The 22,912-nt window shown below is 34.0% G+C and overlaps 1 protein-coding gene across 7 annotated transcripts in view; it reads right to left on the bottom strand.

The window, feature by feature from the left end:
• Arms (Ankyrin repeat-rich membrane spanning) overlaps nucleotides 1-22,912 on the bottom strand; it is a 310,321-nt gene that overhangs the window by 109,107 nt on the left and 178,302 nt on the right. For all 7 annotated transcript variants that reach the window (XM_075365014.1, XM_075365013.1, XM_075365015.1 and 4 more), the window contains 6 exons: nucleotides 19,641-19,874; nucleotides 14,356-14,629; nucleotides 12,065-12,230; nucleotides 10,619-10,797; nucleotides 8,525-8,691; nucleotides 2,498-2,713 (listed from right to left, as the gene is read on the bottom strand). In XM_075365014.1, the coding sequence (XP_075221129.1) occupies nucleotides 2,498-2,713; nucleotides 8,525-8,691; nucleotides 10,619-10,797; nucleotides 12,065-12,230; nucleotides 14,356-14,629; nucleotides 19,641-19,874 (1,236 nt within the window). The remainder of the gene's footprint in view (nucleotides 1-2,497; nucleotides 2,714-8,524; nucleotides 8,692-10,618; nucleotides 10,798-12,064; nucleotides 12,231-14,355; nucleotides 14,630-19,640; nucleotides 19,875-22,912) is intronic.

Below are 22,912 nucleotides of genomic sequence, written 5' to 3'. Positions count from 1 at the left end.
GCCACTGATTAACATTTTTAAGATCACTGTCACTCGTGAATTGCTTAACACTCAAAAATTCTTTAAATTTCCCAAACAAATGGTAATCAGAAAGAGCTAATTTCAGACTATATGGTGGGTGATCATAAAATTTCCCATCCAAATATTCTCAGTAAATCATGTGTCAGACCCGCAACATGTGGATGTGCATTATCATGAAGCAGGATAACACTGTGTTGGCCAGTCGCCAATGTCGCCAATTTTGAATGGCATGCCGTAACTTATGTTGAGTTTCACAGTAGGCTTCTGGATTTATAGTTGTTCCACGTGGCATGAAATCGATCAGGAGTATGCCAAACCAATCCCAAAAGACTGTGGCCATCAATTTGTGTCCAAATGGCTGTGGCTTGACCTTTGTTGGTCTAGTTGGTGATTGAGGATGACGCCATTCACTTGACTGCCGTTTTCACTCTGGCATGTAATATGAAATCCATGTTTCATTGGTGGTAACAAATTAAATTAAGGAACTCATCACCTTTTTCTGTGTAGCACATAAAAAATTTCAAAGCCGATCCCATTCATTTTTTTTTGTGACGTTCCGTTAAGACATGCAGCACCCAACGTTTACAAATTTTCTGAAGCCTAAACGGTCATGAATAATGCGACCAGTAACAGCTCTTATATCCCACTGGGTTGGTCTAGTGGTGAATGCGTCTTCTCAAATCAGCTGATTTGGAAGACAAGAGTTCCAGCGTTAAAGTCCTAGTAAAGTCAGTTATTTTTACACAGATTTGAATACTAGATCATGGATACTACCAGTGTTGTTTGGTGGTTGGGTTTCAATTAACTACACATCTCAGGAATGGTTGAACTGAGACTGTACAGGACTACACTTCATTTACACTCATACATATCATCCTCATTAATCCTCTGAAGTATTATCTGAAAGGTAATTACTGGAGGTTAAACAGGAAAAGAAAAAGAAAGTAACAGCTCTTGAAACATCAGGAAAAAGACAGGCCAGGTCAGAAATCGTTGAGGAACGATCATTTCTAATTTCATCACCGATGCGTTTCAACAACTCCTCAGTGATTATCAAGGGTCTCCCCAAATGTTCTTCATCATGCACATTAATTCTGTTATTTCTAAACCTTTCACACCATTTTTGGACATTTCTTTCATTCATTAAATTATACTGCACACAGCAACCAACTGCCTATGAATTTCAGCCGGCTTAACGTTTTGATGGTTTAACAAACGTGACTCCACATATTTCACAGTCGGCGACATCAATTTTCCTATTCATTTTATAAAATAATAACTCACACATAATCAAAAATACTACAATGCGACAACTTACAGACAACAATGCAGTATGTAGGTTACTAGCATGGCCATGAGTGACACAGGTTCATCTATCTTAAAGAGAGAAATTTCTCAGCAGTCTTTCCTTTAGAGATATCCGTTGTATTTGCTTATTCATACAGGCAAAAAAAGCAGAAATCCAATCACAGTTAACATTTTTTTTACATAATGAGAAATTAATTCCTGAAGCTAAAAAAAATTTCATCATGACTCAAATCTAGTACTTTCCAGATAAAATAAGAAATGTTTTCTTTTCAATTACAGAATTTCTATTTAAATTAAATTATCAAATCCTACTTCTAAAAAAAATCTTTCAAAATTATTTCAACTTTACTTATTAATTTCCTATTTTTTGAAGGCAGAAAAATTAGTACTTCTATAATAATAATTAACTTCTCTATTAATTTACTCTTAAGAATTATCCTGTGAACTTTGAATGAAAAAAATGTGGATTTTGTACCACATAAAAATTTAGTTTTTTCTACGTTATTTTTAGTTGCAATTTACCTGAAGAAAACATATGAAAAATACAGAAAATTATTACTACCAAAAACTAACTTACTTTTTATCAACTTTTCTAACCAAACAGAAAACAGTAACTAAACAATTATATTTAAACATTCTGTAATTCCATTACAAGTTAATATAAAAAATATTTTTGTTTAACATTAAAGATGTTTTTTTCAATATGAGTCATATGATTCAATAAATATGAGTCAATATGAGTCATTAAAAGAACAACCAGTTCAGTTCTAAGTAAATACAGAGCTTATTTTTGCATTGAACCACGTATGAACCACGTTCCCAGAAGTTTCATTAAAACTTCTGGGAATTTTGACCATTTTTTGTGAATAAGTTCAGTCACTTCATGTAAGTCTGGAATGTAGTACAGACCTTGTTACTGTCTGTCCAACTGATTCGCTGTACACAACAATGAAATATGTCATTTTAAATTACAATAAAAAATATTTACTTACTTTATGTAATTTTATTTCTTATGAAATTAATAACTTTAGTCAATTACAGCTGTATATTTTTTCACATTTTTCAGACAAAATGACTGTTAAATTGTTAGTACAAGTGTAATTTTAGATGATTTAAAAAATGGAATTCATCAAAATAATAGATAATTTTAATAAAAAAGTTCACATACCGGAAGTGGTGTGGGTATAGCAGGTGGCAAAGGATATCCTTTCATTAATGAATGTTGTGACAAGATGCTTTGTTCAGGTGTAGACAACCAACCACTGGCAGAAGCTGGTGATGGCCATCCGAGACCGGCTGTTGCCCCTGTTAGAGTACCAGCAACTACTGTCGGGTACACTACACCAGTTGCTGCTGTTGCTGAAGATCCTCTAGTAAATGACCTCTGAATTAACATATGAAAACTCTGTTAAGAAAATATTATCAATTATTGAATCCAGGTAAATTTCTTCCTTAATAAATTAACAATTTAAGAGCATAAAAATTAGCAAATTTATGTTTATTCATTACTTTCATAGTTATAATTGTGCTAAATGTACACAATAGAGATAAATTAATTACCCCAATAATACAATTATACTAACCTAACAACTTGCAAAAAAAATGGCTTTTCGAAACAATCATCATTAACTTTAAAAGAAATACAAGGTCTGTAAATAAAGTAATGACACTGAGTCAGAAAAAATGTTTATTTACAATCCAGTTATACATGGACTTTTATCACCTTTGAAATAGTTCCCTTGGGAAGCCATGCAACGCTTCAAACGGTTTTCCCATTCTTCATAGCAGTGTTGGAACTCAGAAACGGGAATATTCTTCAGATGGTCGGTTACATTTATTTTTAATGTTTTCTACTGTTCCAAAATGGTGTCCTTTGAGATGTTTTTTTAAAGTCGGGAACAGGAAATAGTCGCAGGGACTCAAGTCAGGTGAATAAGGTGGTTTTGATTTGCCAAAAACACATTGACAATGCAATATGACAAGGTGCATTGTCATGATGCATTATCCAGTTGTCTTTGATGGCTAGTCTAACGTGGGCAACTCTTTTCCGCATTCTTTCAAGAATTTCTTGGTAAACATATTGATTTACAGTCTGTCCTGTAGGCAAAAACTCCTTATGGACAATGCTATTACTATCAAAGAAACAAATTAGTGGTTTTGATTTTTGGTTTGCTCATTTTTGCTTTTTCCTGCCATTGGGACTTATAACACAGGCTACATAAACTAAGCCATCCAAAGATCCAGACATCAGTGGGGTCTTAGCAGGTGAAATGTTGGATGCAGGGCTGTTGGACCATCTTCTGCTAAGGTGGCCAACTGAAATCCTGAACAGAGTTATTGTGATGAAGGACAAGTCAGAAGTGAGTGGGGTTACCTGTCATTTCATTGACTTAGCCAGCAGGCGAAGGGTTGACCAAGACAAGTACCCAACATCAAAGTTTAGCCCAGGAGACGTTGTACGTTATGTCTCATCACTAATGGACGATGAAACTGATACACCACAGAATTTACTCATTCAGGATTTATTATAATATGGCTGATGGTGATCGCGAGGTGCTGAACAAGATCTTGAAGGCAGTGAGGTGCATCTTGGCAAAATCAATGAACCCAGTATTCTTTTTGTCAGGAGGTGCATTCAGTGTACTAGTGAGGAAGATTCTGGTGTATCTCTTATGAAGATCATGAAGCTTGTATCATCATTATCCCTGTTGAGGTGGATGGCAGGTCAAGGTTGAGGTCCGTATGGCAGGAGAGTGACACTTCCACTCAATGACAGTTATATCATTGTTGTCAGAGCAGATCATACGCGGATCTGCTCAAGATTATGAAGTCTGCAGTCTCGCGGGACGAGGCCAGAGAGGTGCTTTAGTTGAGAAAGGGAAGGGACGAGGAACTTCAGGTCTAGATTAAAGGTGTGGAAAAGGCTGAGCAATTTACCGCCACCCTTCATGACAAAGCAGCAGATCTCCAAGTCGATTTGCGATCTTGTGGAGATAAGATAGGCAGTGGTCCACATAATGGACATAGCTGTGGACATCACTGAACAATAAATGAATGAGGCCATAGTAAATGTTTTCAACAAGCACGAACAATTATGAATAACATCTTTCAGACAGGTGTATGGATACTCGAAATGAGACAGAGGTGACTACAAATAGGGCAGCTAACAAGTTGGTTAAGGACAGAATAAGTATCGAGTAGGTTCATTGTCGGGCTTATGTAAGAGAAGACAACAACTGGTGTTACAGATGCTGGGGTTCTTGACACAGGAGCTCAAGAGTGTCAGGGGGCCAGAAGACTAGACTTTACATTTTCATCGAGTAAATATATAGCTTCATCTTGATCAACTAAAATTTTACAACCATCATAATAGATTTCCGGTAAGTGTTTTTACTACTAATGGTACTTTATTACCCATAATTCTACTATACTATTTTTGCTTTAGTAAAACTTTAACACTGCAATATTGATAGTTTTTACCAATAACCTTATCTTATAGTTTTTATAAGGTAAGAACCATTGAAAAAGATTCAATGAAATTCAAATAATAATTTAAGACAGAGGTGACTACAAATAGGGCAGCTAACAAGTTGGTTAAGGACAGAATAAGTATCGAGTGGGTTCATTGTCGGGCTTATGTAAGAGAAGACAACAACCGGTGTTACAGATGGTTCTTGACACAGGAGCTCAAGAGTGTCAGGGGGCCAGAAGACTAGACTTATGCTACAACTGTGGCGAAAACGAACATAAGATCAGGGAGTGCAAGGAGCCCAAACTAGGTTTTGACTGTGGAAAAAACAATCACTGTACCAGAGCCATGACATACAGATCTGCTGGCAATGTTTAAGCTCCTCTTATCAAATGCCAACCAAAGTATACTCTCTCATCTCATGACTTCGTGCGAGAGGTAGCGAAAGGCCCCAGTGTTGACATACTTGTCACATCAGAACCAAATAGATATACTGCAGCCAAAAGCAAATGGTGTGCCGACGCGTAAGGAGATATAGACATGTTAAATGTAAAAGGCAGACTAGGTTAGCAATTGTTCCACAGAGGATGCAGGATGATTGCTCTTGAGTTGATGAGTCCTGTACTGATTGGGATATACATCAGCTACAACTGCAATCTTCTGGAGTATGAGAACTACACTGGACAACAACAAAACATAATATTTAGGTCTCCAAAAATGGTGATATTAATAGGCCATCTTAAATGTAAAGCCACGACAGCTGGTAGTAATTACACTAATCGCAGGGGTGAAATGCTAACTGAACTTATGCAAGCTACTGGTCTCTACTGTTTCAACAACACCCCGACGTATGATGTCAGGGGTCATGTGTTGGTATTGGACCTTCATTGTCTTAGATGGAAGGTGGGACCACAACAGGTGCAGATGGACAGTCCTTACTGAAGAGACCGTGAGCAATCACAAAGCTAAAATGCTGGAAGTAAGTGACACCTCGTTTAGTACAGGAGGAAGTAAGAAGCCACAATGTCTTACGAATGGAGAGGTCACGACAGTCGTAGCTAAGGTTGCGGACAAGATCAGAGATGAGAGGCAGGTAACGCCTAAGGTTCTTCAAGATTTAATAATATGAGAAATCTCACACCTTCCAAAGGATAACAGAGTAAACAAACAGATATATTGGTGGATGGATAAAATCACTGAATTGTGACAGAACCTACAGCAGTTACGACGCCAGAAGTGATGTTTACAAATAGCTAGTGGCTATGCATATGAAATAGCAGCAAGTAACTTTGTAGCCAGTAGACGTTCTCCAAATTATGAGATAAAACAGTCCTAGATAACCAAATGGAGGGAGCTCTGTGGTGATGTGGATGTGGATCCGTGGGGACGGGTCAACCAGATAGCCATAAAATGTTTTGGCAGGTGTCTCCCTGTTCTCACAGAGGAAAATGCAGAAAGACAGATCACGAGATTGCTTCCAGGAGAAGAAACCAGAGTAGTAACTAAGGTTATAAAATGTGAAAAAAAACGCTTCTTTCTTGAGGTCATCACAGCCATACTTAAGCTAAAAGATAAGAAGAGCCCCAGATGAGACAGAATTCTGGTTGATCGTTTACCAACGATCTTGCTGTCTTGGTAAACGACAGAACTTGAAGCAAGGGGGAACACAGTCCTAGAGATTATTAATGACTGGATGCAAGAGAATGGACTGGAGCTGTTCCCACAGAAATGTTTATGTACAACACTTACGAAAAGGAGAATAATAAGGCCAACAGATCACAGATTAGGTGGGCAGTCGCTCCAATTTAAACTGAATATCAAATATTTGGGTGTAAATATAGATTGGCGGGTTCCGGCTAAGGACCCCGTGGTCTGCACGGGGCAGGTACCCCTACCCCCCTCGTGATCAGGTGGCATTGCACTCAAAACCTGTGGTAGCCTCTGCTTCAAGTTGTGCAGGGAAGGCAGTAGCTGGAACTGCATGAGAAGAGCACAGTAGTGAGGGGTGAGCCAAGTCGGAAGGGTATCCTCATCCGAAGTTGAGGATGGCTGATGACAACAGTGCAGTGATCTGCCCTGAGCGGAAGGTCTCCAGGGAGAAGCCTGTAAAGGTGAGCTCCGGATCCAACAGTTTGGGGTGGATCAAGGAGATGGGGGCCACATGGTCCAAAATCTACTTTAAGAAGAAGTCGCATATTTCGGTTTGAGTTTTGGCAGCTTGTCAACTCATACCTATCAGAGTGTAGCTTGATGGTTACTGAGCTGGTGTTGAAATGTTGCTGGCCGAGCAGAGGCCACAAATATTGGTGTACAACTTGCCAAGGGCAATGAGAGCAGAGGAGCCTGAAATCCTCAAGGCGATACCCAGCCAAAATCCAGCACTGAATATGGCTACCGAGGACTTCCTCAAGGGAGCCAGGGTGGTCCAGTGGTTGGGGTGGAAAGAAGCCTCAAAGAGCCACTGGGTAATTGAGACCTTGCCTATGATCCGGCAGGTCTTAAGGCAGGTGGTCGGCTGTTCCTTGAGTGGACTTCTTGCAGGTTGTCAATCATAAAGAAGTTTACCCCATTGCTTCAAATGTTAAAGCTTTGGTCACACCTCTCTCCGCTATAGAGCACAGTTGGAGATGTGTGTTCATTGCACTCTTGCTGGGCACAGAGCAATTAACTGCCATAATAAGACCGTGCCTGCAAAGTGCACTCCTTGTGCCTTGGTGAAAGGCTTTGATGCCAGACACCAGGTTAGGTGCGAACAATGCAGGTCGCATGACATAGCCCAAGTGAAGATCGTCAACAATAAAGTGTTTGGCGATGCCTGAATTGGGGGAAGCTTTCGAGGACGGTCGTCACCTTGTTGAACACTTGCACCTGGGGCAGTTAAACCTGCATCATTCCCGAGCGGCCGCCAATGAAGCCATGAGAATCCTTGAGGAGTAAGGCCTTGAGGTCATCTTGGTCCAGGAGCCATACACGATTGGCGATAGGGTGATCGGCTTCCACGGGGTTGATGTTATTCAATTTCATGGGGGATGGCCATTCTCCGAGATCGTGGTCAGCTCGGTTTCGTTGGGTGTCTTCTGGATACCCCAGTTTTCTGACGAGCGGTTTACCGTTGTGCAAGTCATGAGGGGTATGCTCGATGTCATACTGGTGTCAGGATATTTCCAGCTTGGATGGAGTATCGATGACTTGGCAAAGTTGGGGTGGATTCTGGATGGTCTCCCGGGCATCAGAGTGCTGGATGCTAACGCCAAGTCTTGCGCCTGGGATTCACCACTCACTGACCCCAGAGACGCTGGTCTCGCACAGTTTGTTGAAGCCAGAAACCTCTACTTGCTTAAAGAGGCAGAACAACTGCCGACTTTCTCTTCTGAACTGGGGGAAAGTTACATCGACATCACCTTGGTGACTGGTGATTTGCTTAGGTGTACAAGTAGTTGGACTGTCTGGTCCAAGGGCAATGTGAGCAATCATAGGCTTATAACCTATGAGATCATGTACGGAGGTGGTCTCTGAGCTCCAGATCTGGGTCACTATAACCTAAGGAACCTGGATCAGGACAGGCTGCAGCACGAGTGTGCGGCTTACAGGGGTTGGAATGGCCAGCTCTTCCCACTCCTAATGACCCCACCCAAGCATACTAGAAGCGTGGGCCCAGTCCTACCAACCATAGACGCTCAGGAAAAAAATCCCATTTATATTTGATTTACCCTCATAATACATTACCTGTCTTCTTAATAAATTTGATTTTCTTAATCCCCAAGCAGTTGAATCATGTTGCCAATGCAGAGGTGTAGAGCCATGTGATCCTATACTGGCAGGCGTTGCTACAGATGGATTATTAACAGCTGACATCATTAATAAGCCTGCCTCCTCCAAATTTTGTTGGTCTTCTATAAAAAAAAAGATATATACTCGTAGAATATAGTACAAATTCAATAATAAAATTTTATAAAAGAAATGACTCTGACTAATGTAAGCAGATGTTACATACACTAAAATCTCAAGATTTGCTTGTGCAACAGTTTTCCTTTAATAATATTGGTCCACATACGCTCATTAACTATTCTTATATTTTCTACATTCAGCTTAAGTCAGAGGATATAGAAAAAAAAAACAAGAAAATAAATGATATTAATTCTGATGATATGAGGACTGTCCAGAAAGTAACTTACGTTTTGAAATAAAAAACCAACCAAATAAAAATGGGAAATTTTATTATATACATTTGAAAGGAACAATCTTAAAATATTTTTCTGCACAGTCACCATTTAAATTGAGGCATTTATCACAACGATGCACAAGCTTTTCAATTCCTTCTCTGTAAAAATCTGCCACCTTAGATTTTTGGCACCCATCTTGCACAAAAGTTGTGATAACCAAGCTTCCCTGATACAATTTCATGCAGTAAACTTTGTGAAATTTGGGAGAAATGAAGTGAGAGTTTTGTAATCATAATACGGCGATTTTCATGAATTTTATCATTGATTTTCATTGTCAGTTCATCAGTCACAGGCCAACCACTGTGGTCCTCATCATGAACACTGGAGCGACTATTTTTAAACTGAATGCACCGCAGTGGTGCATTCAGTCCACCTTCACTCATTATTTCATCTCCATACACCTCACAAAGTTGCTGATGAATTTCAATTGGTTTGAGGTTTTTTGCCAGTAAAAACATAATCACTGAACGCACGTCACAACTCACGGGATTTTCTACTGAAGCGCACATTTCATTAATTCACAACAAAGTAGAAAAATCACAGTTCACATGCTACAACAGCTTGATGCATACTGAATGTAGAAACGTTTTGACCCCAAGATGGCAGCTCTATCCCCACCCATCTCAATGCTAGGCACAAACGTAAGTTACTTTCCAGCCACCCTTTTGTTTAACAGAATATACACTTTTACAATACAACCATAAGTGGATTTAAACCTGTAGATTTAAACACATTTGTATTTCTTGGAATTTTAAGTTTCATGTAATGGAATGTAGGAGGATTTATGCTTCATTCCTTATCTCTTTCAATATGTTAAATAACACATTTATATAAAATTATTTTTTTAAATAATGAAGAGTTGAAATACTACTGACTACTCTGAAAACATCATAATTTTTATCAGAACATTCATATGTTTGTTTACTTATTACTTAACTTTTTTTATTCATTTACTCATAATAGTATACTGCAAATCGATAGCAGTTTCAAATAATTTACATACTTTTGTCTGGACAATTAAGTTCACTTGTTTAAGGATTATCTCATTTCAACCAATCTTGCTAATATTTTGTCACAGTTTAAAATTAGAATGATGTGCCTACTATTTTAAAATAATTCTGAACCCATTTATAAATACATACTATTCACTTAACAAAATGAGAAAGAAAAGTCTCAGAAGGCCCATTTATGTATTTAACTTTTTTCAAAATATTATATAATAAATTTTATTTTAAACTAATCAATTGTTATGATAGCATTAAGTTTAGCAGTATTAACAAATTAGTAAAATATACATATATTTACATTTATTTTCCTAATGTGTACGTTGCAATCTGTTCAACTAGTGAACAATAAGCAACCCTCCTCACAGCCCAATGAGATGAGGATGATAGGTAAATGAGGTGCAGTCTTGCACAGACTCAGTCTGACAATTCCTGAGATGTATGGTTAATTGAACCCCAACCACCAAAGTACACCAGTAACCATCATCCAGCATTTAAATCCATACAAAAGCAACTAAATTTTACTTGGATTTGAACCTCAGAACCTTCGACTTCAAAAATCAAGTAATTGATATTATAAAAGAGAATCTTACCTTTGATTACTTTTTTAATATATGGATCCAAATTAATAGTAAATGGTAAGAAGACTCTGAGATCACTAACGAGTAAACTAGAACGATGGAATGTCAAAAAAATATCAAATTTTCTTTCATCTCTATCCAACTCTAATAATGGTTCAACATCCTTGCTGGTTGGAATTTGTGGACGGATTCTAAAAAAAATAATAAAATAGTATCATCAATGTTCATTTAAAAAGTAAGTTATAATTCAAGATTATGTTGTTTCTTAAGAAATGTATTCTCACTATAGTTGTTAATCCAACAAATCTCAAATGGTAACTTAAATAAAATTAAATGTATATCATAATATCATATTAATTCAATTTTAACATACCTTTCTTTCAGAAATTTTAATTTCAAAATCTGAATGGTTACATGTCTATATGTTTAAACTCCACTCAAAAATTCAAAAGTCATACTGTAAAATAACACAATTATCATACTTGCACTTGTAATATGAATTGCACAGATATGAGCACTTAATCCCTGTTTTTAATTTCCTCAGGGAAATTTTTTTACTACACTGTCTAAATACCAGATTTGTTTTTTCTTAATTGTAAATTATTTTATTTTTTCTGAGTTTTACAAAGAGGAAATACAGAATTTTAAAGTAAGGTTATTTTGTGAGAAACAAATCAGGAGCATGAAGTTGATAAACATACACAGTAAGTAAAATAACGAATGAATCTTTGGGAATGTGAAAGTAAGAATATTTTGTTAAAAAAGGAAAATAAAATCTTGTTCTGATAAGATAAAGGTAAGAATCCTGAATGAATGCTGTTGTTTTCATATACTTTTAAGCATTGTAAAATGGACCTCTTTTAATGTAAAAGCCTCTCTGAAAATATTTTTTTCTTAATTGATTCAGGTGACATTCCAAATATCTAATGCTGCTTTTTTTTATCAGAGTTCCACTGGCAGTTTGCTGTAGTTCACCTATTTGAGTGAATCTATAGTTTGTTACACCCTAGATTACTGAGCCAGTGTGCTGTATATTATGTCATTAATACAATAATGGACAATGACAGTATGAAAGACCAATCAGCATTAAAATATATCTGTCTAGTTGATCTAATGCAATGACGTTAATCACTCAAGCAAAGATAGGATAATTAAACTTGTTAATAAGAACAAAGCTACCAACATTCTTGAACAGCTTACACTAAAAGTAGAGTCATAGCAGTAGCCACATCTTGAAAACAAAATTAGACAGATACTATCGGCAATATATCCACTCTAAAAAAAATGTTTGGTTTAAGAAATAATTTTTATCAACAAAAAAAGTTTTTCTACATATAAATCAAAATTAGCTTCATTTCCAGAAACGTAATTTTATACATAATACCAAATCTTTTATTGCCAGGAAGGAAAAGAGAAGACTGACTCCCTATCCCCCAGAAAAAAGAATCATTTACTTACTTGTCATAAAGTGTCTTAAGTGACATATTGTCATCAATTGCATCTTCGGAAAGGTCATGATAAAGAATTAACCATGAAGTTCTATATGGCCATTGTTCAGTTATATTAATCCAACTTGCCAAATGATACCAATTGAAATCAATTTGAAACGCCTTCAATAAACGACCTGAAATGGTAAATTATTTAAAAAAATTTAATTTTATAAAAAAATTAAGATTATAAATATGAAAATATATATATAATAAATATAAATTAAGATTATATTTCAAATGAATTAGTGATTTAATTTAACTTTACAAATCTACAATATCAAAGCTTTGTTATAAAAAACTTGTTTGTCACAGTAACTTGTAATTTGGGTATAACTAAAATACACAATGTTTTACACATGATTAGTAACAAATCTTTATAAAATGATTTTTTTGAATATTTTATTGCTAATCATTTTTTATAAGTATAGTTGTAAAAAATACTGCTGCAGAAAGTGATAATTTTTTCAAACATTTAAAAAAATATACTAATTAGATTTTTGAACTTACAATGAGCCTGGTATTCACAGAATTTTATCCAGAACATTCTGGACTATTTACCATAATATAAAAAAATATATTAGCCATATTGTTAATATATATATATATATATATAAATAAGAAAATTGCCAAAAATATATTCTGCACAATTAATCTCCGTTTCAAACCTAAAAACCAAAATTTAAATATAAATATTTTTTAATAGTACTGCCAAAATTCATACATGTATACCTGTGGTGTACACTCATAAATGTGTACACCACACATTTTTAAGTAAAAAAAAAATGAAAGTTAACTATTAAATTTTTAAAAAACAAATCACAACAGATCTGATAAAAATAAAGTTTTTAGAAACTTGTCATCATTTTCAGTCACTCTTACACCCAGCTTCATCGACTGCTGCTGTTCTCATCCTGGCATCAAATATTTTGCATTTCTGGATCTTTGTGGCTCTTTGGATTTTTTTTGCATAAATATCATGAATGTTTTTAATCTTTATACATTTGTGATTAGTCAATTGATGAAATGATTGGCAAATATTGACTTTACATTCCAAAGTTAGGCATTTAAGTGTTCATTCTATCTTGAAGCTGCACCTATTTAATACATAAAGTATTGTAAGGACAAAGCAGTTGAGTTTATATACAATCCAGGGACAAGGTGTTTGGTAATGCAGGTCTGTATATAACGGCTAGGTTTGTTTCATTTATTGTTCTAAAGACCACAGATTAACCACATTTATTAAATTTATTAACTTTGCGAGTGGCGTTAATGAGATGTATTTTGCTTATATTTATTTTTATTTTGTATAGAAGTGTACTTGCTGATCATAAAAAAATAAATACATAAATTTTCTTTGCCTAACACAATTATAAAACAACAAAAACTTTCAAATACAAAAAATAAAAACGATAGAAAAATAAAATAAAAAGCAAATCAAAATTCTATAAATAAAATCAAAAACAACAACATGAAAAGTTGAATTGAAATAAAACAAAAACATTTAATATATAATTGTAAAATAGTAATCATTCTACTCCAATGAAAATAGGTAGCAATCCAAAAGGTACAACAGTCCAATAATTTGTTCACTCATATCCCTAGTTTTTTTGTTGGATACAATTTACTGGATAACAATGGCATTGTACAAAAAATTCATGCGGAATACTACAATGACAGAACCTATTACCTGTACATGCCTGAGCAACATATAATACCAGTTTCAAGTTTAACACTACATTCCCATACAGTTTTTTGTTTCAAAAAACACAAATTGCATGGTTTGATAAGATTTTATATATATATATATATATGTCATATATATTTATTATATAAATATTGCAGCAAATTATGAACAATGGGAAAGCAGAAAAAATCAAATGGTTTTTTAATGTGATAATTGAAGAAATTGTTGAAAATTAAGTAGATTAAATGAAGAGGTTTTAAAAGACGATTTAGAGAAAGGTTTTTTTAAGAGAAGGTTTAAAGCAAATTAAAAAAAAAAATAAGGGCAAGATTGATAGACAATTAAAGCAAACATCAGTTTATTAAATTTGGTTCTGCATGCAAGGGTCTTTCCTTCTACAGAGGAAATATGTAGTTAACAAATAATGACAGATACTAATACAAATAATTATAGATGTATGATATGAAAGGTATTTGAGGCTTAACGACTGTACAGAAATAAATAGATGCAGAAATACCAAATAGTTGAACTATTGATGAAAAAATTACATACACACAAAAAATATTTAAACTCACCAGTTATATAAACAACATTCATAAGTCGACGCATACTGCGAGGATTAACATCACTAAAGTAATCATCAGTCAGTAACATTTTGGTAAGATCATGAGCACCTCCAGCTCTATTAAGGTTGGAACCTAGGCTAGAGGCAATGCTTTCACTAAGTTTGAGCTTACGAGATCCTCTTTTTCCACCACCACTACTGCTGTTGCCAACATTTAACTGAGGTATCTTCAATTTTTCTTGACTACTTAGACCAGACTCGGTAGACAAACGTCTTGAAGAACCCTGCATAAATTTCAAATTAACAGTATGTGGTGTTTTATTTTATCTTTACTTTTTAAACAGAAATACAGTTGCACCTCCAAATATCAAACAAATTTTTGGCAAAAAAAAATCTTATTAAATAAATGTAGTCTTAATTTATAAATAAACTTGTTTATTAACTAATATGTAGTGTATTTAGAAAATACAGTGAGGTCATTTGAAAAGTTACCACATTTATTATTCAACAGCTATTAGTCCCATTGTATTTCTATTGCAGGCATGTATCATTCTTGGGGGGAGCCTTTTTAAAATTATTTTCAAAGGAGTGGAACCGACCCTCTCATCACTATACCCTACCTCAACTCAAAAATCTTAAATAGCAATGGTAACATTTAATTACATTAATTTACAACCCAAAAAAATAATGAATTTTGATAAAAAGAGATTTAAAATCTGCCCACCTCTTCACTTGATAGGTGTCAAAAACCATTTGTAGTAGTACTTTTTTTTAAATTCAGTACAACAAAAATAACTATAAGATTGCATGATATTACTAATTAAACCAATAATCTGTGGATTAAAATTGTGAAAATTATTTTTTAAATTACAACACAAAATTTTGCCCATAAATATTTTCAAAATTTTCAAGGGTTGAAAACTTATTTTTTTTTAAATGAGACGATGTAGCGTGTGACACCTCATTGTAAGGCCCTTTGAATGACAAGTCATTTGGTATGAATAAAATAAAAATTGGTTCATTGGTATTGAAGTTATGATTAAAGATGTGGTTTTTTAGGTAATGTTGGGATACAGGGTTTCTGACCCAAAGCATTAGGTCTGAAATCATCCGTTCTTCTTAAAAAAATAAGTTTTACGTTTCTCCAGCATTGAAAAACTTACCAGTAAACACACCATTATAACATCAGTTACATATACTAAAAACCAATAAGGTACCTTCTTCTTTGCTGGCAACATACTGAAAAATTGATTACCTTGTTACAACACGTTATAAGTTTCTGCCACTTATTGGGATCTAAATTTCTATGGTAAATTTTTGCAAATTGGTTTCTTTTGTGGTGTATGTAATTAGTTACAAAAAGTATTTATTGTGTTTATTTCATCATCATGTTTTATTTAAATTGTGTTCTTTAGTTAAAATTTGCATTTGGTTCTGTTATTGTTCTACCATCTGGCCTCTCCTTTTTTTGTCTTTAGTAAATTTGTCTCACTAAAATGACTTACAATCTGGGAGAAGGGACTGAACTAATTTTTACATACGGAGAACAAAATAAATGTGCTAGAACTGCCCAAGCGTTTACTGAACAGCATCCAAATAAAAATGTTTCACACTTACATGGTAAAACTAGTAAAAAAATTCCAAAAAACAGGATCCATGTAACTGGTTTGTAAGGGTATGGTAAGGAGAAATCATTAGAAACAACAGCGAGAAAATAGCAAGATCAGGAAAGAAATGATAAATCTATATAAAGAGAATAGAATAAGGAATGTTATCTAGAAACACACATGGGATGAAACTACCAGGAAAAAGGCCAAGGGATAAGTTATGGTGATTAAAGGTATGAAAAATGTATGCAAGATGGAATGAAGAATGGAAGATCATGAAGCCGTATAAGTAAGAAGAGAGTGAAACACTTCTTTGTTTCAACCACTCACCTAAGCAGCTGGAAACTGCACATCATGATGATGAAATAAAGCTAATTTAACTAATACTGCTGAAATTTAACTTGATTACTTTAGTATCAAGAAATAGCAAATTTTTCAAATTAAAACCTTAATAATTGAGATTATTTAACGATTGCAACGTTTTTCTTATTTTTTGTGAATTCAGCCAGACTGGTAATGCTTACTGCAACTTCTTTTTTTTTTAAAGTTCATTTCGCTTCAATCAAATTTATTTTATGTTAATTTAAACAATTTTCATTCTGCTAAAAAAAAAATCAAAAGCTAACAATTATATCATACATGTATACACTTATCTCGCTTCTGCAGCAGTTAGTAGGGTGGATTATTATTATTATTAAATGGAAGAATAGCACTATTCTACTGTCAGTTACCAATCATTTATGGTATGATTAAAGTTTTGCTGCCATTTTGCCTACTTATCTTATACTTGACATTAAACACTTCATTATTTTTTTTTGTGCATCACATAATGTAAAAGCTTTCCATTGGAATATCTCGCAATGATTTTGTTGAAAACCTAACTTAAAAAGCAATTCTGAAGCAGGTGGCAAAGAAAAACAGAGGTACAATGAATTTACTGCTTATCTAGAAAAAATTAATTTTAAATTAAATAATAAATGGTTTAAAGAAAATAATTATGATAACTTTTGGATCTATGTTTTTTTTTATTTATTAATGTAATAAACATTCTTATGGGGAACATTCAATAATTAAACAAACACTTTTAGTTCAGGAAACGCTTATGCAGGCAAGTGAAACTTTTGTAAGGGTTAATTGGCAACCTTGAGAAAAGTGTTAGCTGTTTGATTAATATTTACGTAAACATAACCTCTAGAGTCTTAGTTACAATGGCATATTCATTCGAAGAAAGTACTTTTGAAGAACAGCTTTCTGTGATCCGATTTTTACTTTCAGAAAGTGTACAACCATCAGAATTATTCTTTCCGATGAACAAACAATACGGCAGTAGTTGCATGAACTGCGCAAGTTTTTATGCATGTGGAAAAGTTTAAAAGCAGCTGCAAAAGCATGACCGATGAGCACTGTTCTGGGCATCTGGTAACACTCCTGATCGCAGCATTAGATTCTTGTATTGATTCACTTATCCAAGAAGACCGACGACTAACAGTAGAACAAATTGCTGAAAAATGTCAAGTAAGTGTTGGCACAACTCATTCCATCATTCAAAACAAACTGAACTACTGAAAGACTTGTGCACGGTGGGTTCCCAGAGAGCTTACCATTCATCACAAAGCCGAGAGATTTCCCATTTCCACTGAACTCAAAAACTGTTTCACTAATGAAGGTGATGCATTTTTGGGCAGGATTTTAACCTGTGATGAAACTTGGATACACCATTTTGAGTCAGAATCCAAGCCTCAAAGCATGCAGTGGAAACACCCTGAATCGCCATAAGAAATTCAAAACGGCTGGTAAGGTCATGTTAACCATCTTTTGGAGTGCTCATGGTTGAACTTTCTGCGATTATTTGGAGGAGCAATGCACTATCAACAGCCAATACTAGTCAGCCATGATTGAGAAAAAAGTCAACCACGTGCTGAAGAGGAAATCTTCAGGATGGCAGAGGAAAGGCGTGCTTCTTCTTCGAGAAAACGCTCGACCTCATACGGCAAAACTGATGCTGGAAACTACTGGCAAGTGGATTGAGAGCTCCTACCTCATCCTCCTTACAGCCCTGACCTTGCCCCTTTGGATTTTTACGTTTGGTCCTATGAAAGAAGCTCTGTATGGCATCAAGTTCAACGATAACAAAGAGGTAAAGAAAAAAGTACAAAGAAGACTCATAAAAAAAATATGGGACAAGTACAGAGAAGTTGGTGAAAATTACATGGAAAAATAGAAAAAACGATTGTATTTATTTAATAAACTATTCTTGCTGTACATCTATTTGTCTATTTAATTATTGAATGATGCTCTTTATAATAAACTTATTAATTCTCTCCTAATAACTGAGACAATGTGTTCAATACATTATCACAGAAAGAGATTTTTTGCTTTACACTAATCTACTTTTTTATGGCTAGTGAAGCATATGTGTAACTGAGATGCAGTAGGCACTAGTCAGATACTTTAACTGAGAGTTACTATTACGTGATATAATTTTCATTATACAGTCATTCTCTGCAGTCAATAGTGTGGTCACTTGTAGGGCTGAATACCACTTTCAGTGATCTTCCCGTACTAACAGACAATAGGATATTTGGCAAGGTAAACAATGTATGTTTGTAACAATAATTAATAAATAGCCAAAATTTGCTAAAAAAAATAGTAGCTTATTCTCAGATAATAATAATAATATTTACCTCTATCAAACCAGACAACAGAATTGTTTTCATGATAACTTAAACACAATGCCTCAGCTTATGAGAAAGGACCTTCTATTGTCATATATAATAAATTACAAATTCATTTAAAATATCTTCCCACCAATTTATATAAAATACAATTAAAAGCTTTTCTTTTAAGAGAAACAATATTACTAATTAATTTTTTTTTTTTTAACTAATTTTTTGCATCTCTGATCAACATGTACACAAATATATGGTCAAATAATTTTCATTAATGCCTTTTAATTGTGAATTATTTTGTAGATATATTTTTTTTATTTAGTACCTTCATATATTTACCATATTATGTTAAATATTAGTCTGGACTTAAATCATATCCTTTTTTCATTTTATAATTAATTGTATACTTTGTGATGCTGCTCTGATCAAGGTTTTACCATAATTTCCTTTGATCCATCAGGCAAATGTTGGGGCAATCCCTTTTTCTATTCAAGAGTAATACATCTTCTTTCTTTCTATTTCTGTTTAGCCTCTGAAATCAGCATAAGGTATTACTTCAGGGGATATGTATGAATGTAAATGAAGTGTAGAAGTGTACACTTAGGTTAACTGACAACACAACCACCAAAGAACATCGGTATCCATGAATTAGTATTCAAATCCATATAAAAAAAAACTGCCTTTACTAGGATTTGAACCTTAGAACTCTTGACTTTGAAATCGGCTGATTTGTGATGACAAGTTTACCACTAGACCAATCCAGTAGGTTAGGAGTAATATATCTACCCAATCCTGATGTGGTCTACACAATGTTTTATTTATCAAAAAAGGCAACTGGAAATTACTTTCAAGTAACTTTCCCAGTAAGCTTGACATGGGATACTTACTGTTTTGGGAAATGGTTGTCATTTTTAGAAGTGATGATGTCAACCATATTGACATATTTTAATTATCACAATAAAAAACATAATGCCAGCACATTAACACAAAATAAGTAGAGAATGCATTTTCTATCTTACAGATGTGACAAGTGTTCCTTCCGGTTGTGATGACCCTGTGTTAGTAGAAGGTTCATACTGTTGAACTGCTACTGAAACACTTTTTCTATGACTTTGTGATGACTTCTGGGCCATTTTAACTTTTCTCAATCCTGAATTCTGTAGAAAAAATGGCAAATGAACCATATTTCGCAAATAATCATGACCACCAATATTTGATTCACTTAACAATCTTCTGCTGTTCACCTCAACTGCCTGAAATCACAAAACTACTTTTAAACGTTTAAATAAAAACTTACAATAATATTATTATATGAGAAAATGGAAGAAAATTCAACCAGTTTTATCAAAATTATTATCTTATCAAGAAATTGCACAAAGATGAGAGTTATATATATTTTGACACCACATCTCATGCAAAAGGTAAAGTAAAACTTGGAAATTTCTTACTGAAAATGGGCAATCTATTTCAATACCTTAAAAACTCATAATCCTTTAACCTGAATTACCCATAGCAAAATTCAATTATAATTTAAAAATTAATGTCTGAAAAGTCATTTGTTCATTTATATCTTAGCACACACCTACTTCACTAATAATCAGTTCAGCTAATAAGAACAAGTTTATCCATGAAGGTTTATGGATCTATCTGTTGACCAACAGATTTCAAAAAAACAATTATACCCCACCATATATATTTACAGCTTCCTTGAATCTTCAGCTGTCCTTCTTTTTTCTTCCTCCATGTTTGATTAACCACTCAATACATTTCTTATCATTTCCACATTACAGCATCAGCTCATGCTGATATTTCAGTTCACCTGTTCACTACAATTACTCTTGTCCTTTATATTTTTGGGCAGATCATGGAGATTAATCACAAATATTACTGCTGGTCTATCACACCTTGGGAGATGAAACTTATTAAATGTGAATGAAGGATGGGGGGGGAGAGCGCAAGAGAGTGAGTGAGTCTGAGTAGCTACATAATCATGGAGGACACAATTCAACTTCAATTAACAAGGAAAGTTAGAACATCAATTTGCAGTTAGTAATGAAAGTCATTACCCCTCAATCCATACAAATAAAAATTTAAATGTTCATTTGTTCAAAATCTTAAATCTCCAAAAGTTCTTCACAGACTGCTGGGAAATTTTGACACAACGTTGCATTCGAATACACACATATTTTTATATACCTACTATTTATATACCTAAGATGTCACACCTGTGACAGGTAAAAACATGCTTTTTTTTTAAAAATAGCGCTATCTGTTGGACGTAAAAGCAACAAACGCTGTACTAATTATTTTACGATTCCATTTCAATGTGTGTATGTGTCCACTATAGACTAAAAAACTACTAGACCAATTTACATGCAAGGAAAAAAGGAAAATCAGAAAGGGGAAAGAGGAAAAAATCAGAAAAGGGAAAAATTGAAAAAGGTAAAAAGGAAAAAAGAAAAAAGGGGAAAAGGAAATTGGAAAAAGGAGAAAAAAGAAAAGGGGAAAACAGGAGAAAGAGGCAAGGGAAAGTGAAGGGGAATATGGTAAAAATGAAAATGGAGAATGGTGGAAGGAGATGGGGAAATCAAAAATGGGAGAAAAGTAAATGCTGAAAAAGGAAAGAGAAAGGAAAATTTGAGGGAGAAAAGTGAAAGGGGGAAAAGGGAAAGGTTAAATTTTGTGAAGTTCCATAATGTTCATTTTGTTAATGTTTCATCAAACTTTCAATTGTGTTCATTTAATGTATATATATATATATATATATATATATATATATTCAAATCTAGCAATAACAAAGAATTGCTGGGTCTACTAGTTATAGATAAAAAAGATGTGTCAAAAACCACACTAGAGCAGTCTGACTGCAATCATATTTTTTAACAATTTTGAAAACTTCAAAGAATGATCCAATTTCCGATTTCTACTAACATAAAGGACACTTTCAAAACGCTGCTTCGGTTTCTTTCTTTATTAATCGCCTGTAATTATGGACTAGAGATCCCACATGCAATATATTTTGCAGAGGTGAAATAATAAATGGTGATATAGTAACTGATGGTAGTTTTGAGGTGGCAAAAATGTAAACAATATAGTACAATCATAGGATGCGACTGAAAATCTTGAGCCTAAAAAAAATATCCTATTCAGTTTTTGACTTACTCCTTCAAAGTAGATTGCCTGTGAGCTTATAACAATAATGGAAGGTAATTCTGTTACATCTTCATTGAAGTTTTAATCTGCTGTGTCCCAATTCAAAATATTTTTTTCTACCGTATTAGGATGTCATCCCCTTCATGTTTGACTTTATATGTGACTACAAACTAATATCATAAGACAGTGCATGAAATGGCTGTAATGTTCTTGTATGCCAAAAAAATCTACTGTATTCAAACAGTTATAAGCAGGAGAATTTTATGATGCAGGAATCAGTTAAAATTATAACACATTTCTAGTAATTTATATGTAAGCCTTCACTCACATACCTTTAAGAGCCTGCAATGGTTAAGCAACAGTTATTATACATCTATTAAATTTTTTCAGCAATTGAATAAAAAACGTCTGATTACCTCAGAATGTGAATGCTAAACGCATCCTAGGTTAACCTCGGCAGAGTATTTTTTAAAAATTTGGTTGTTGATTTCCCAAACTTTATGAAAACATTGTTGATTTTTTTTTTTAATACCAACTGCAGGATTACAGAATATACCTAAATGTTTAATTACAAGAACAAAAGTTAGCTAGGCTGTACGTAACATAGCTCTCTATTCTAAGGTCATAAACTTATCAGTTAAGTAAGATTTGGGAACTTTTTGTTATCAATCATAGATGTAACTTGTACTGTTTTTCATTCAATTATTAAACAGACTTTAGAATATGTAATAAAATAACTGTAATATTTCCATGTTAATTATATGTATTTAGAGTCCTTGTTACAAATATAAAAACCGTTTTTATTTAATATTAATACAGAAATAACATACATGGTAAGACAATTTAATTTCTAGAATTCAACTGTAAAAGGCATTCACAAAACTGTACATTAATGGCAGTCACTTTAATGGCATCATGCTATTTCCCTTGTACATCAGTGCATTCCTATACATTGTGTTCCCATTTCTAGAAACAAATCTGGACTCCATTTACGGATATTCTTTGAGTTTCTTTACCATATTAAGCTGGATATCAACAATATTATAGTCTTATGCTGTTTTTCAGCTCAATCTTTAATTCTGGGAAAGGCCAGAAATTACAAAGGGATTAGTACCTGGATGCATGTAATTATATAATT

The sequence above is a fragment of the Lycorma delicatula genome, chromosome 4, assembly GCF_047948215.1.
Source record: "Lycorma delicatula isolate Av1 chromosome 4, ASM4794821v1, whole genome shotgun sequence".
Taxonomy (NCBI): Eukaryota; Metazoa; Arthropoda; class Insecta; order Hemiptera; family Fulgoridae; genus Lycorma; species Lycorma delicatula.
The sequence above is the reverse complement of the archived record's forward strand: the minus strand, read 5'-3'. Positions and strand labels throughout refer to the sequence as shown.